This window comes from Podarcis cretensis, assembly GCF_951804945.1.
Source record: "Podarcis cretensis genome assembly, chromosome: 14".
NCBI classification, from domain to species: Eukaryota; Metazoa; Chordata; class Lepidosauria; order Squamata; family Lacertidae; genus Podarcis; species Podarcis cretensis.
Genome location: NC_137183.1, coordinates 37151019 through 37166350, shown reverse-complemented (window position 1 = coordinate 37166350; position 15332 = coordinate 37151019). Strand labels below are relative to the sequence as shown.

The following is a 15332-nucleotide window of genomic DNA, read 5'->3' as shown; positions in this document are numbered from 1 at the left end:
CAGGAAGGACGTGAAGGCAACAGTGCCCACTTGAGATTCCCAGCAAGTGGTATTACTATGTCCAGCCATGGAGGCAAAGCATAGCCATCATGTCTGGTAGCCGTTGATAGCTTTGTCCTCCATGAATTTGTCCAGTCCTCTTTTAAAGCCATCCAAGTTGGTTGTCACCCCTGCCTCCGGTGAGAGTGGGAAAGAGTTCCATAGTTCACAAAATTGATGGCTCCCCATTTGTTTTAGAATATTAAATCTCATAATTGCTCACTTTGTTCCGAAGCCCTCATTGAAACACACAAGTCCCAGTACAGAGATCCCATCAGATCAGAATAAAATGTTCATGTATGCTACAACAGCTGCTCGGATGTTGTTAGCCCAGAGGTGGAAGGAAGAGACAACCCCGACTAAAGAAGAATGGCAAATCAATCTGATGGACTATGCCAAAATGGCAAAACTATCTGGGAAGCTCAAGAATCAAGAAGACAAGAATTTTATTTTATTTTTTTAAAAAAGGAAGGAAAAATGTTTATTATGTACATAAAAAATCATTTTAAACGGGTCAAAACATTAAGAGGATTTTAATTACACTTGTATGGTAACAGAAAATACAGATAATCTAGAAATATAAAAAATTGGAGAAGTATTGATATGCGGTTGAAAATAGAATTAATAGGACCCATGAACAGGATGGGGGGGGGGGGGAGTCAAGAGATTCACAGGAATCTCGATATATGGAATGTTTATGATATTATGATGTAACTTTATTTTCTCCTTTGTTCTTTTTCTTTAATTCTTTTTCTTTTCTTTTTGAAAATCAATAAAAACCATATTAAAAAAGAAAAGAAAAAGAAACACACAAGTCCTTAGAGAGATGAAAATAAAGAGTAACTTGTAGTCTTTATATTACCAACACTAGGGGATAACACTTACGTTAGATGTTAGAAGTCAAGAGGTGCAAGGAGTGTTCTGCTCACCTTGTGCAGTAGGCTAGAGTCTACACATGCACACTTATAGGCCACCTTCTATGTTCCATTCATCCTGATAGGCAAGAGGCATGGTGGGAGGTCAAGGACGCATTGCAGCCAGGCAAGAATACTCAAGGAGGATGCAAGGTAGGGTGAGGAGAGTCCGGGGGGGGGGGGCAGACAGAGAGGCTAGAGGTTACACATCTCTGGGTTACACAGTTGATTCTGCAATCTCTGCATCTTGCCTTGGTGGTGCAGGACAGACCTGGCGTCTTGCATCAGATGAGAGGGAGGTCAGGGATCAAGGAGAAGCAGTTCATCACCCCTAATGGTGAAGCTCAGAGCTTGGATCTGATACCACTTTGATTAAAAATAGCAAGGAAGTGATGTTCCCAGGCTCCATTTGAATCGCTTGCCAATCAAAGGTTGCTCTACATCTGACAGCCACATTTAACCAGTTTCCAAAACAAGACAGAGCTCTTTGATTTAATGTCGTGTTCCTTCAAGCAAAACCATAAGTGCCTTTGATGACGGGACTTCTTATAATTCAATGTGTGTGTGTGTGTATAATCCCTCTTCAATTCAATAAGATCTTTAATTGGCAAGTCAGAAATTATCTACTTTGATCCCCCCCGACTGCTCTTTGTTAACCCTATTCTTAGCTTCTTGATGCACTCAAGATTGAATCAAATGGCACCGTCTGAGTTTTCTTTATGAGATTTGGATAGAAGTGGGGGGGGGGGTAAGCGTTACGACCGATTCGTTGATAAATTGTGTGTATTCATCATGTAAAGAGATACAAGAAAACCTAAATCTAGTACACACATATCATTAGGAATATTGCGAAGCAACTAACTGCATACGTATGTTAGGGGTGTAAGAGGGCATCGTTTTCCATTGCCACGGGAAACCTGCAAGCAGCCATAAGCGCAACTGCACTGTCCCCACTTATTGTCTCTGACTGCGGAGGTGGAACCCAGCCATTGTGGCTAATATCTTACATTGGCCCAGAGTGCCTGCTCTTAGTGGGCTCTCAGGGGCCATTGTGGGAACTCTAACATGATGGGTGACTTTCCAGAACAGGTCTCTACCACCAGATAAGCCTACGGCCAGGGAAATTGGAGGGGGGGGGGAAACAGATGTCAGTATCAACACTATTCTGCCCAGACACACAGAGGAGATCCTGCCCCTTTCCCAGAAGCTGATCAGATCAAAGCTAAAGACAGCTTTGCACTCCTGCAAGTTTTATACCCCATTTGCATATTAATCCATTTAACTAAATTTGAGCTGCTGGAGAGCTCAGAAACAGATTTGGAAAGACTTTATAGATTTATAATTCTAGCTTCTTAGGGGATTAGAAAAAGTTAACTCTTCATGGGACCTGCAGAAGACACATCAGATGTTTTTCCATCCTAGATCATCGGCACAGGAAGCCCCTATGTGCGAACTATGCAGTGCATACAGTGAAGGGCTATGGGTTAAGGTGGATGAATTTAAATTAAGGCAATGCAAATCATTTATTTAAATCATCAAGGGGGGGGGGGGAGAGGGATTTCATCAATGGCCTGCATCAAACAAAGTTCAACTCAGAGTAGACCCATTGAGATCAGTGAACCTAAGATAGCCATGTCCATCCATTCCAATGGGCAAACTCGAAATACAGTGGTACCTCGGGTTATATATGCTTCAGGTTACAGACTCCGCTAACCCAGAAATAGTACCTCGGGTTAAGAACTTTGCTTCAGGATGAGAACAGAAATCGTGCTCTGGCGGCGCGGCAGCAGCGGGAGGCCCCATTAGCTAAAGTGGTGCTTCAGGTTAAGAACAGTTTCAGGTTAAGAATGGCCCTCTGCAACGAATTAAGTACTTAACCCGAGGTACCACTGTATGATTAACCCAGAATACAGCTTGTTGAGTTCAATCAAGTTTCCTTTTCTAAAATTCTTGTTATTTCCTAAGCAAGCAGGCACACTAACTGGTTGCTCTAACCATTTTAATGCATTGCATTTAAACCATTTTAATGCATTATGTAGTTTAGAATGGGGGTAGCCAACCTTTGGGGGCTAGTGGGCACATTTGGAATGTTGAGAAAATGCTGTGCGTGCATCAGCTATACAATGGCAGTTGTGGGGCACGCGGCCTAACAAAATGGCTGTCATGCGGCTATGGCACAACACAAAGCGACTGCCACATCTAGAAGAAAAGAAAAAGTGTCCGGAACACAAATTGGTCTCTTACCACTGGAGTGGCTGTTTCTCTCATCATCCCTGGAGGTGTTGGGTTGTATTCAAATAAGTCCTGCTCAGAGTAGACCTATTAAAATCAATGTACCTAAGTTAGTCATCTCCATTAACTTCAGGGTTCTACCCCCTGATCAATACCCCAGCCCTCTTACAAGTAGTACCAGCCCTACCCCAAAAACATACTCCTAGCAAGAAGAGTCTTAGGCATTCCCTCTGTTTTTACAACTTGTTTTGTTGTTGTTTTTCCAGTTGCATTTATTAGCTGTGACATGGTGTACAATTTGCATGCATGATTTATTCCATTCAAATAACATGAAAAATAAGCCCCTTTATTCTGATCAGTCACTCACATGCAGGCTGTTCGTTGAATGGGCACTGATGATGTCATTTTTGTGTGAAGATTAACATAAGACTGCCTGCACAGCTCAGCACTGTCAGGTTTTAGAACATGAGCCTAAAGCGGTTTTCCTGCAGACTCTGCTATAGTATTTTCAGTGCCTGCCAAAAAAATTGTTTTACCCAGGCTTGTTATAATTTCAGTTCAGAATTTTTATGTCATTTTATTATTGTGTTTGCTCACTGCCCTGAAATCTTCCTCCTAATGGAGAATTCAGGTGTTGAGTGGCCACAGGACTGTCATCAAAATTAAGCAACTAAGAAACAAGAAGGGGATATCAGTGTGAATATTCCCCATAGCTTTTAGTAATGTATTATTTGAAATGTTTGAGATTTTTTGTGTTTTATGGTTATAATTTGTATTTTATTGTACATTTGGTGTGTGCCTTACAAACCACATTTTCTTGAAAAGTGGTACATACATTTATTAAATAATGAATGTATAGCATAACAAGGGATGAATTCAATGTTGCACAGTTACTAATATTCCACCAGAGCAAGCATTTTTGCATGCCTGACAGAACAACCTCCTTGTTCCTCCTCCATGTGCTGTTTTGGGGTTTCTCCAGACCCCTCCCAAGTCATTTTGGGGGCACAAGAGGAGGGGAGGAGTCCTGTTGCACTAGCAGAGATCCTTGCATAGGCTTCTACTAGTGGCACTAGTTAGTTGAATTTCGCTGTAAATTTATTAAATAAGCATTCTCAGGGGAACCTCAATATTTGCAGCACTGCAGCCTTAAAATTTTTTTTGGAGGGGGGAATCCAGTGAGAACTGAACATGCTCACTAGCCATGGAATGTAGAATGGGAAAGAAAACTGGAATAGTGGGGATAGGCTGGAATGCCCTGCTTGGAGGCACTGGCTGGCTGCACAAATGTCTGCTGTGTATGTGAAATTCTGCCATACATGCTCAAGAACAATGATGGGGCAATGACTGCGGGGAAATGCCCATTTTTAGGCCATTTCTCTTAATATTCTGCAAAGGTAAGGCCTGAAACCTACTAGTGGTTCCCCACACATCCAATAAAGACCAAACTAAGGCACGGATGACAGTGGTACAGAGGCACTGATGACGGTGATATGGCATTTTTCTTCCAGCAGAGGGTACTGTTTGCATACTACATAAGAAGAGGAGCTCTACAGTGCATGAGGCTAAAGACCCAGAAAGCCCAGCATCCTGTCCTCGCAGTGGCCGACCAGATCACCATAGGAAGCCCCCAAACAGGACCTGGGTGCAACAGCACTCTGCCCATCTGTGATTCCCAACAATTGGTATTCAGAGGCATACAGCCTCTGTCAGTGGGGTCGAAGCATAGGTATTGTGGTTTGTAGCTACGGATAACCTCATCTTCTGTGAATTTAGAGAATAGTCTTTTAAAGGCACCCACGTTGGTGGCCATCACTACACTGTGTGGGAGCAAATTCCATAGTTTAACTATGCACTGCGTGCAGGAATACATTATTTCGCCTGCCCTGAGTCTTCCAGGGTTCAGCTTCTTGGATTTCTCTGAGTTTTAGTACTACAAGGGAAAGCGGGGATTTCTCTCTCTCTCTCTACACTAGACACAGTAAAGGTGAAGTCAGTAGTAAAAAAGTAAAAATCTAACATGTATTTTTTGTTTTGGGGTTGTGGTTGTTTTGGTAAGGATGGACATTTAATCATGTCAGCTCCCAGGGCAGTATAGGTCACAGACTATCTGAGGGTCAAAATAAATACGATTATAAAGACCTTTTGTTGCATACACACCATGCCTTTTAAAGTATATGGCTTCTCCCAAAAAATATTGGGATCTGTAGTTTGTTAAGAGTACTGGGAATTGTAGCTCAGTGAAGGTTAAACTAGCGTTCCCACCAGGATTCTTTGGGGGAAGTTCATTAGCAGGGAGTTCAGTGGTCTACTCTGAGTAGGACTAGCATTGGCTACGGCCACAGACCTGTTTTATTTCTCCACACGCAAACTCTTAAGAAAATTAAATCTGTCAGAGCAGAGGCATCTCCTTTGGGTTGGGGGGTGGGCAGTAAGAAGCGAGGCAGGAAGACTGGTGGTTGGTGGAAAGAAGCTCTTTCTCCGCCTTTATTGTTTCTGAGGAAGACCTTCTTGCTGTGCCCTCAAGGCAGCAGGTTAAAAGGGTTATCTGAAGAAGTGGTATCTGAAGAAGTGTGCATGCACACGAAAGCTCATACCAAGAACTAACTTAGTTGGTCTTTATGGTGCTACTGGAAGGAATTTTGTTATTGGTAGGAGGAGGGGACAAACCACTTTCGCCTCTCCCTCCGCGCACGCGCGTATGCGGCGCCTTGGCTGCTTGCGGGTTTTGCCGAGCGCGCGCGCCGTGGCGTCACCGCCCTGCCCTTCCGGGATTGGTCGGTGGCACGGGGCCGCACCGCCGCGCGCGCGCCTGTCAGGATCCGCCCTCGCGGGTCGCTTCCTGTTACGTCACAGAAGGAAGGCCGAGGTCGGCGCGGGCTGGGTGGGAAGAGATAGAGAGAGAGAGAGAGAGAGAGAGAGAGTTTGTGGTCGCGGGGCCGTGCGCGAGGTGGGCGGGGCCGTGGGCGGGGCGTCAGCAGCAGCAGCGGCAGCAGCAGCAGCGGCAGCAGCGTTGGTTCCCCTCCCCCAACCCCGGAGAGTGAGAGGAAGGAGGAGGAGGAGGGAGGAGGAGGAAAACCCACCCGGAGATAAAGGAGGGCGAGCGCTCTGAGGAAGGCTCTGCGGTGACTTGCACAGGGGCTGTGTGAGCTGAAGGGAGGCGGGGGCTAGGCAAGGGGGCGACGGTGGGACAGGCAGGCCCCACCAGGCAGGAAGGCCCCACTTCCTTCCCAAGAGGCACCCAACGCCCCGCTCCCCAAGAAGAGATAGACAGCACCAAGCACAGGCCCTCAGACCTTCCCCCCTCTGAAAGGAAAGAAAATACACGGCGTATTAGGCCTCTGCTTACACTGGAGTGTCTGTCTGGGAGATCTCTCGTTTTTAAACCCATTGCATAAATACCCTGCCCTGAAGACCTTCTTTTTAGAAAACGGGGAAGTTAGGGGTGGTTTTTAAAAAAATATTTCTGCTAGCTACTGCTCTCCGATGGGTTCCTGAAGCCAAAGGCAGGGAGCGAAAAAATAGGGTAGGGTGGGTGATTTCTTCCCACTCTCCCATTTTTAATTTTTTTTTACCCTAATGGAGGAAGATGGTCCTCCTAGGAAGCTACCTCTTGGACCATGACATGAGCTAGGGGAGGGGAAGAAGCCAAGCTCTCAAGAGCCCAAATCATCCCAGACGCCTCCCCAGCCACAATGGTAAGTTTTAAATTTAGTATATTGGGTTGTTTCTGATAGTGTGATCATGTGTGATATCTTGTTATGTGTGATACACTGCTATATGTGTCACATGTGCTATACTGTCATATGTGTATCTTGGAAGTATAATCATGCTTAGCATATATTGTGCATTTCAAGTGTTCAGAACATTTTGTCTCAATTCTTTTTTTAAAGAAAGTGGTATCCTCATTGGAAAGATTTGGAGGGTGTGGTGCTTAGGCCTAGAGATAGATTTGCCTAAGGCTGCATGTTATCTCATCTTAGCCATCAGTATTAGTAACAATTCTGAGTGGATGCTTTGCTGATGGATGTCTTTCCAAGTATGTTAAAGGAATTTAAAAGCATTCCAATAAGATGCTGTTGTTGGAAGGTACCTGGGTACCTGCAGTTAAGTTGTGTTTCAAAGGACTGGCTTCAGGGCCTAATAGTGTGCTAACAAAGCATATTGGACATTGGTGAACTTTGCAACTTAGGATTCTGATATTATTCCCTGTCAGCTGTCATAGGTAGCTGGTTGTCATCAAGGAAAAGTGCTTCATGCAGAGCCAGGGCCTTAAGGAGGAGTATAAGTTCATGCATCTGCAGAGCTGCAGAAACCCTTCTGGAAATGAAATAAAATGAAATAAAAGGTTGACATGTGGAAATGGACTCACTATCTAAACTGCAGTCTTAAGACCTCTAATCTTGCAGTTGTATTGGCCTGTTTGGAGTCAAGTCTGTTGAGGGTTTGGGAAGTTTTCTATGTTGAAGACTGAAAATCCAGGTTTTGATTTTCATGGTTTTCAATTTATCATCTGACTGGAAGCTGTCCTAGGTAAATGTACATTGCCTCATATACTCAAGAACACAGCTTTCAAGCATCTTGCCACTGAAGTTGGCACGTAGGTGGTTTGACTAACTAAGTCAGGCATAGGCAAACTCAGCCCTCCAGATGTTTTGTTGTAGTCCCAAAACATCTGGAGGGCCGAGTTTGCCTATGCCTGAACTAAGCTTTCAGTGCTGCCTTTGTGTGTCTCTAGAGATACTTGCACAAAGAATAGTAAATGTTGAGTTTGTGAGATCTATAAATTTGCATTGCTGTGGTGTGTTCTACCTTGGCCACCACATGGTTGTTCTATCAGTTGGGCATGGGTTAATTGAAATGCTCATTTGTTCATTAAAAGTATCTTCTGCCCATTCAAAGGAGCCCAGGGAAGCAAACATGTCAATACTAAAGCAATAAGTTAAAACCTCAAAAAATGTGGAACTACCATCAAGAACGCCATTACATGGGTCACCACCAATGTGGCCTCCTCTGGTTGATACTGGAAAATACGCTCTTTTTAGTACTTGGGTCCTGAGCCATTTAGGGCTTTGTTTGCTAGTACTAATATGTCGAATTGCATCCAGTCATTCACTGATGGACAGTGTAGTGCTCCAAGGATCAGTGGTCCCACTGGTCTACCCCACTTAACAGTATAGCAGCTACATTCTTCACTAGCTGTAGTCTCTGGACTGCGAAGATAGTAAAACAGTGGTCCTCCAGGTGGAAGGTCACCAGAACATGAACAGTTGAGGCCAGGCCATCCCAATCTGTTAAGCGCATGAGAGGAATTTGCATCAAAAGAATTTTTAAAATGCAAGCAAGTAACCAACCCTTCATATAAGCTAGTAGAGGCATGGCTGTAGTAATAAGAGTTGGAGAGCCTCTGCAGCAAATGATGCTATTGTGTGTCATTTGAAAAATGGATGGCACATTTTTCAATGACTTCTTCAGACCTGGCCTCAAATGTTTAGGTGCCTTTGGACTACTGGGTGCCTTGAATGTTTACAGTCATATCATTCTCCCTCTTATTTAAGCATTCTATCCAAGAGAAATGTCCATGTATACACGAACATTCCTCCACCAAACACACCCCACTCTTATATAAATTGGATGGCTTAATCATTGCACTACTGTGCATGAGGCTCAAAGCTCGAATTGTTCATTGCCGCTTTATTTCCTGTTCTCTTTGAGCAATTTGAGTCATACTGGCTTTATCTATTGAATTCTTTTCTCCAAGTTGTAAGTGAGAGGAGGAGCATGCTGTGTCTTTAGTATAATTCTGCAGCAGAGTGCTGTTTTGATCATTGACCAAAGAGCGTTTTGCTGCTATAAAGGCCACTGGTTAGGACCATCTTCCATAGGAAAGAAGCATGTATGGTTAAAGCACTTGCTGGTACAGGTAGTGTTTTGATGATGGTGGTGACAATTGGGGGTCCACAAACTTTGACTGGTCTTGGTAGCCAACCAAAAGTTTTTGGTCTTCAGGACTCTCACATTAGGGGTATGGTCTTGTCGCTGACCTCACACCGTGCATCTGAATGCACCATGAAGAGGGTGGTATGCCTTTGAAGGTGCAGTACCAAAACCCAAGTGCCAGGTATACTATTAACTTTGGGGAGGGAGATGGAGGGAGAATTATCACTAGAAGGTGAGCACAACTGTGGGAATGTTTCCAGTCCCTCTCTCCATTTCCAAGGTTGGGAGGAAGCTTGGGGGCTCATCAGAGGGCAGCAGAGCGCTTGCCATGGCAAGTGGAATTGTGAAACCCTGATATTGTTGATGGCAACAATAGCATTTGCAGAGCACTGAGCAGGGTATTTAGAGTGCTTACATTATTGCAGAAGCCTAGGGTGGTATACAAAAGGATTATTCCAGTTTACAACAGCCCTCTCAGGTTAGGATGTGAGATAAAGACTCTCCGAGTCCCCCACTGAATCTCATGACAGAGAGGAAATTTTTACCTGTGCCCCATTAGATCATGTTATCGCAATAATCCTTATATATAGGTCAATGGAGAGGAAACAGGGATAAAAGGTCGATAGGTTGCCTAAAGACACCCATAAGGTTCATAGCAGAGAAGAGACTAGAACTGATGACTTCTTTGTGTATAGTTCATTGTATGGTTAGCACCTGTGGTACCCTAGCTCTAAAAGTTTTAATTAAAGCTATTTATTTATAATGAAATTTTATGTCTCACCTTTATAAGCATGTGCCACTCAAAAGTTTATGTTGAATGCAGGGGACGAAAAGGTCTTGGGTGTGGGATAAGTTATTGAACAGGCTCATGTACAGGAGAGCAATCACTTCTTCCCGTAAGTTATGTCATACCCAAGTTATTTCCTGCTTCTCATGCCACTTTCCCCTGTAACGAATGTTAACATCGAAGGTCCACAAACACATTCACCTATTAGACTAGCAGGGTTTGAAATTAGCAGAACGCCTGGCGCATTTCGTGCCTAAAGATTCTCCATTTGCGAGCACCTCAAAAGGTCTGGGTGCCATTTTTTTGCACCTGGCTGACTGAAATGTATGTGCTTTGAAGCCCTGAAGTATATGTTAAGGATAGACAGTATGTTAAACAATGAAGAGTAGAGTGTTTTGAAAACTGAAGCATGATACCAATATTTTTATTGTAAACACCAAATTAAACATGTATTAATAATTTCTGTTAAAAATGTGATATTAACAATGTGCCACTTACGTGAATTGTGTAGTAGTTCATGCTTATCAGAATAAATAAAAAGAAAGCGTTACTGGACCCTCTCCTCAATGGCAACTAAGCATTCTGTTTTGGCACCCACAACCCAAGTCCCATGAGCCATTTGGCTCCTAGCTTTTCTATCCCAGTTTCTAACACTGTAGTCAAGGTAACCTGGTGAGGGCAATATCAAGGAGAATTCCTATACTACTACTGAACCGAGAAGGATGGAGAATCTCCCTGGCGGTTTCCTAAGCCTTGCAAATACTTTGAGAGCCGCGAGACTTTTCTCTGATTGCTGGAATGTCTATACTCAGCACAACGGGCATGAACTGTCACCTTTTTGCAGTTCAGCATTGTGGAAGAAGGAAGAACCCCGCTCCTTCCCTCCCCACAACTTGCAATGGAACTTGAGCAGCTGCCATACAAGCCACTTCAGGGGGTGCAGGATCAGGGCAAGCAGAAATGTGGCCAACTACCAAGGCCAGTCAAAATTGATGGGCCCCTGATTAAAATGTGTGTGCAAAACCAGATTTGAAGTTTTCATCTCAGACAGGTGCTCAGTGTTTTTCTTCAGGCTTTTTCTCACTGAACATGTCTGACTATTGAAGTGACGGATGTGTATCTTCCACCCACTTCCTCAAATGTAGCTTAAGAATCTACATAGGGAGAAATAGTGGAACAAGCAGACTGAACTAAGGAAACACATTGGGTGTATTTTGTGTACTGTGTGTAATGAGAGGGCACTGCTCTTCTCCATTACAGCTTCACTATGACACACATCTAAAACCACTGGAGTCTGTTATTTCAGTATTTCTCCTCTCTGCTATCAAAGACAGCATTCCTGCTTGTCCAAGTAATTTAATACGACCTCCATGCAATTCTTTGTTTTCGGTCCCCACTTTGTCATTGATCTTTCTGGTAAGAAGTCTATTATGTCTTTCTTTTTCAAGTTCTATGTTGTTTCCCACTGATTTAGAAAGGTAGTTGGGCTCTGGCATGTGTCAGCTGGGGAAATAATATAATAATAATAATAATTTATTATTTATACCCCACCCATCTGGCTGGGTTTCCCCAGCCACTCTGGGCGGCTTCCAACTGAATATTAAAAACAGTACAGCATCAAACATTTAAAACTTCCCTAAAGAGGGATGCCTTCAGATGACTTTTAAAAGTAAAATAGTTGTTTATTGCTTTGACATCTGCTGGGAGGGCGTTCCACAGGGCAGGCGCCACTACCGAGAAGGCCCTCTGCCTGGTTCCCTGTAACCTTACTTCTTGCAATGAGGGAACCGCCAGAAGGCCCTCGGTGCTGGATCTCAGTGGCTGAACGATGGGGGTGGAGACGCTCCTTCAGGTATACTGGACCGAGGCCGTTTAGGGCTTTAAAGGTCAGCACCAACACTTTGAATTGTGCTCGGAAATGTACTGGGAGCCAATGCAGATCTCTCAGAACCGGTGTTATGTGGTCCCGGCGGCCACTCCCAGTCACCAGTCTAGCTGCCGCATACTGGATTAATTGCAGTTTCCGGGTCACCTTCAAAGGTAGCCCCACGTAGAGCGCGTTGCAGTAGTCGAAGCGGGAAATAACTAGAGCATGCACCACTCTGGCAAGACAGTCCGCGGGCAGGTAGGGTCTTAGCCTGCGTACCAGGTGGAGCTGGTAGACAGCTGCCCTGGACACAGAATTAACCTGTGCCTCCATGGACAGCTGTGAGTCCAAAATGACTCCCAGGCTGCGCACCTGGTCCTTCAGGGGCACAGTTACCCCATTCAGGACCAGGGAATCCCCCACACCCGCCCGCCCCCTGTCCCCCAAAAACAGTACTTCTGTCTTGTCAGGATTCAGCCTCAATCTGTTAGCCGCCATCCATCCTTCAACAGCCTCCAGGCACTCATACAGGACCTTCACCGCCTTCACTGGTTCTGATTTAAAGGAGAGGTAGAGCTGGGTGTCATCTGCATACTGATGAACACCCAGCCCAAACCCCCTAATGATCTCTCCCAGCGGCTTCATATAGATATTAAAAAGCATGGGGGAGAGGACGGAACCCTGAGGCACCCCACAAGTGAGAGCCCAGGGGTCTGAACACTCATCCCCCACCACCACTTTCTGGACACGGCCCAGGAGAAAGGAGCGGAACCACCGTATAACAGTGCCCCCAGCTCCCAGCCCCTCTAGATGGTCCAGAAGGATGTTATGGTCGATGGTGTCAAAGGCCGCTGAGAGATCCAGCAGAACTAGGAAACAGCTCTCACCTTTGTCCCTAGCCCGCCGCAGATCATCAACCAGCGCGACCAAGGCAGTTTCAGTCCCATGGTGAGGCCTGAATCCTGATTGGAAGGGATCCAAATGGTCCGCATCCTCCAGGTGTGCTTGGAGTTGTCTGCAACCACCCGCTCAATCACCTTGCCCAAGAATGGTAAATTTGAGACTGGGCGATAGTTGGCCAAATTGGCTGGGTCTAAAGATGTTTTTTTAAGAAGCGGTTTAATGACAGCCTCTTTCAGCGGGTCTGGGAAGGCTCCCTCGCAGAGGGAAGCATTCACCACCCCGCAGAGCCCATCGCCCAGCCCTTCCCGGCTCGCTTTTATCAGCCAGGATGGGCAAGGATCAAGGAGACAGGTGGTCGGTTTCACTTGTCCAAGCAGCCTGTCCACATCCTTGGAGGTAACAGATTGGAATTGATCCCATGTAACAGGACTAGACAGAACTCTAGCACTCTCCCACCCTGGCCCTGCTCCCACGGTGGAGTCTACCTCCTTCTGAATCTGAGCGACTTTATCTGCAAAAAACTTTGCAAAAGCATTGCAGGAGATCTTGGGGTCCCTACCAGGCCCCGGTGGTGCAGGTGGTTCCGATAGATTGCGAACCACCTGAAAAAGTCTCCTGCTGCTGTTCTCTGCAGATGCAATGGAGGCGGTGAAGAAGGCCCTCTTCGCCGTCGCCATTGCCACTTGGTAGGCTCGACGTTGAGCTCTATCCCGTGTCCGGTCTGATTCAGAATGAGTTTTCCGCCACCGGCGCTCTAGCCGTCTCAACGATTGTTTCATCACCCTCAGCTCTGGGGAAAACCACGGGGCTGTCTGGGCTCCATGCAATCGGAGAGGGCGCTTCGGAGCCAGACAGTCAATAGCCCTGGTTAACTCCACATTCCAGCGGGCCACCAGGGAATCAGCTGAAAGGCCATCAACTTGGGATAAAACATCCCCTACCACTCTCTGGAAGCCAATTGGATCCATTAAGTGGCGGGGGCGGACCATCCGAATCGGTCCTACCTCCCTGCAGAGGGGAAGGGTTGCAGAGAAGTCCAGTTGCACCAGGAAGTGATCTGACCATGGCACTTCTTTTGTTTCACTTTTAGTTAATGTCAGATCACCAACATCCGTAGAGGTAAACACCAAGTCTAAGGCATGTCCGCGGCTATGAGTTGGGCCAAACTTATTCAGGGACAGCCCCATGGAGGCCATGCTTTCCACGAAGTCCCGAGCGGCCCCTTGTAAGGTCGTGTCGGCATGGATGTTAAAAACCCCCAGGACAACCAAGCTAGGTGTCTCCAGGAGAACATCCGCCACAACCTGAAGCAGCTCGGGCAGGGAATCCTTGCTGCAGCGGGGAGGTCGGTACACCAATAGGAATCCTGTACTCCAGAACATGCACTCAGAAAATTGGGTCTTCCCAATAGGACGCCTGGTGCAGACTAATGACTTCCTAAAAATCACTGCAACCCCCCCTCCCCGCCCACATGACCTGGGTTGCTGTGCGTAAGAGAAACCTGGTGGGCAAGCAGCGGCAAGGACAGGCCCATCTGTCTCATCCAACCAGGTCTCTGTCACACATGCCAGGTCAAATCCTCCATCCACAATCAGGTCGTGGATGGCAGTGGTTTTATTCATCATTGACCTGGCATTGCACAGCAACACTTTCAGGTCATGTGGGTTTCCCTTGCTGATTCCAGTATCCTTCCGGTCAGGACCAGACCTGGAGGCAGGGATAGTCCTCAAACAACGACTAAACCTGCCTCCTCGGTAATGACATGGTCTGGTCTTAGCGTAACTCCTCCTCCTGCCCATGATCACTGAGATCGAGTGTCCCTATACATTCCCCCCTGTGGAACCTGCCCCAGCCATTCTATTGGCTGAGGACCACTCCCAGGCAGCCCTGACCCTTCCCCTTAAAAAGCAAAATACAAACTATATAATAACTTAGCAGAATAATAAAAATAGAAGCACAGCAAAAAACAATAGTGCTAAAATTAAACTATTCCCCACCCTAACTAAATACTTAACCAACCGCAAGCAGAAATAACATTATAAAATTATAAAATATTATAAAAAACAACCACCACCATTTAAGGTGCAGCAAATTAAAAGCAGTTAAAACATTTAAAACCATTTTGTCACTTGCTGCAGGTAGCTGATCAGGCCTCTAAACTGTAGTGGTGAGTGCAGGCTCCGCCCCCTAGGCCAGATGGAATTGGCAGGAGAGGGAGCGGTCCTCCCAACACTCACGGAGGCAGCAACAGCAGCAGTATCCCATAGGCCTTGATGGAGGCCCTCAAGCTGTGGCGATGAGTGCAGGCTCCGCCCCCTAGGCCAGATGGAGTTGGCAGGAGAGGGAGCGGCCCACCCAGCACGCACCAGAGCAGCAACAGCAGCATATGCCTAAGTGGAGCTGGTGAAGGATGTCTTTAATGCCTGTTAATATTTGTTTTCTATTAGCTGGCTGGATTACCTTTTGAGTGTTCTGTATTTTACCAGCAGCAGTGTGAAGAATGCTGTTCTAACTATCCTGAGAAACCCCAGAAGAGAGCTGGGTTCAGTTTACGTCCCCTGGTGTGATTGTCAATTAAGAACTTAACCCAGAACATTTGAGTACTTGTCAAAGCACTGCCCTAACAACTAATTACCTGTGCTGTGATCTG

The 15332-nt window shown here is 45.9% G+C and overlaps 2 protein-coding genes across 3 annotated transcripts in view; both read left to right on the top strand.

The window, feature by feature from the left end:
* Positions 1 to 15332, top strand: part of PERCC1 (proline and glutamate rich with coiled coil 1) — a 200149-nt gene that overhangs the window by 92296 nt on the left and 92521 nt on the right. The window lies entirely within an intron of this gene.
* XPO6 (exportin 6) overlaps positions 6111 to 15332 on the top strand; it is a 48248-nt gene continuing 39026 nt past the window's right edge. For both annotated transcript variants that reach the window (XM_079952487.1, XM_079952486.1), the window contains exon 1: positions 6111 to 6883. In XM_079952487.1, the coding sequence (XP_079808613.1) occupies positions 6881 to 6883 (3 nt within the window). In that variant the 5' untranslated portion in view covers positions 6111 to 6880. The remainder of the gene's footprint in view (positions 6884 to 15332) is intronic.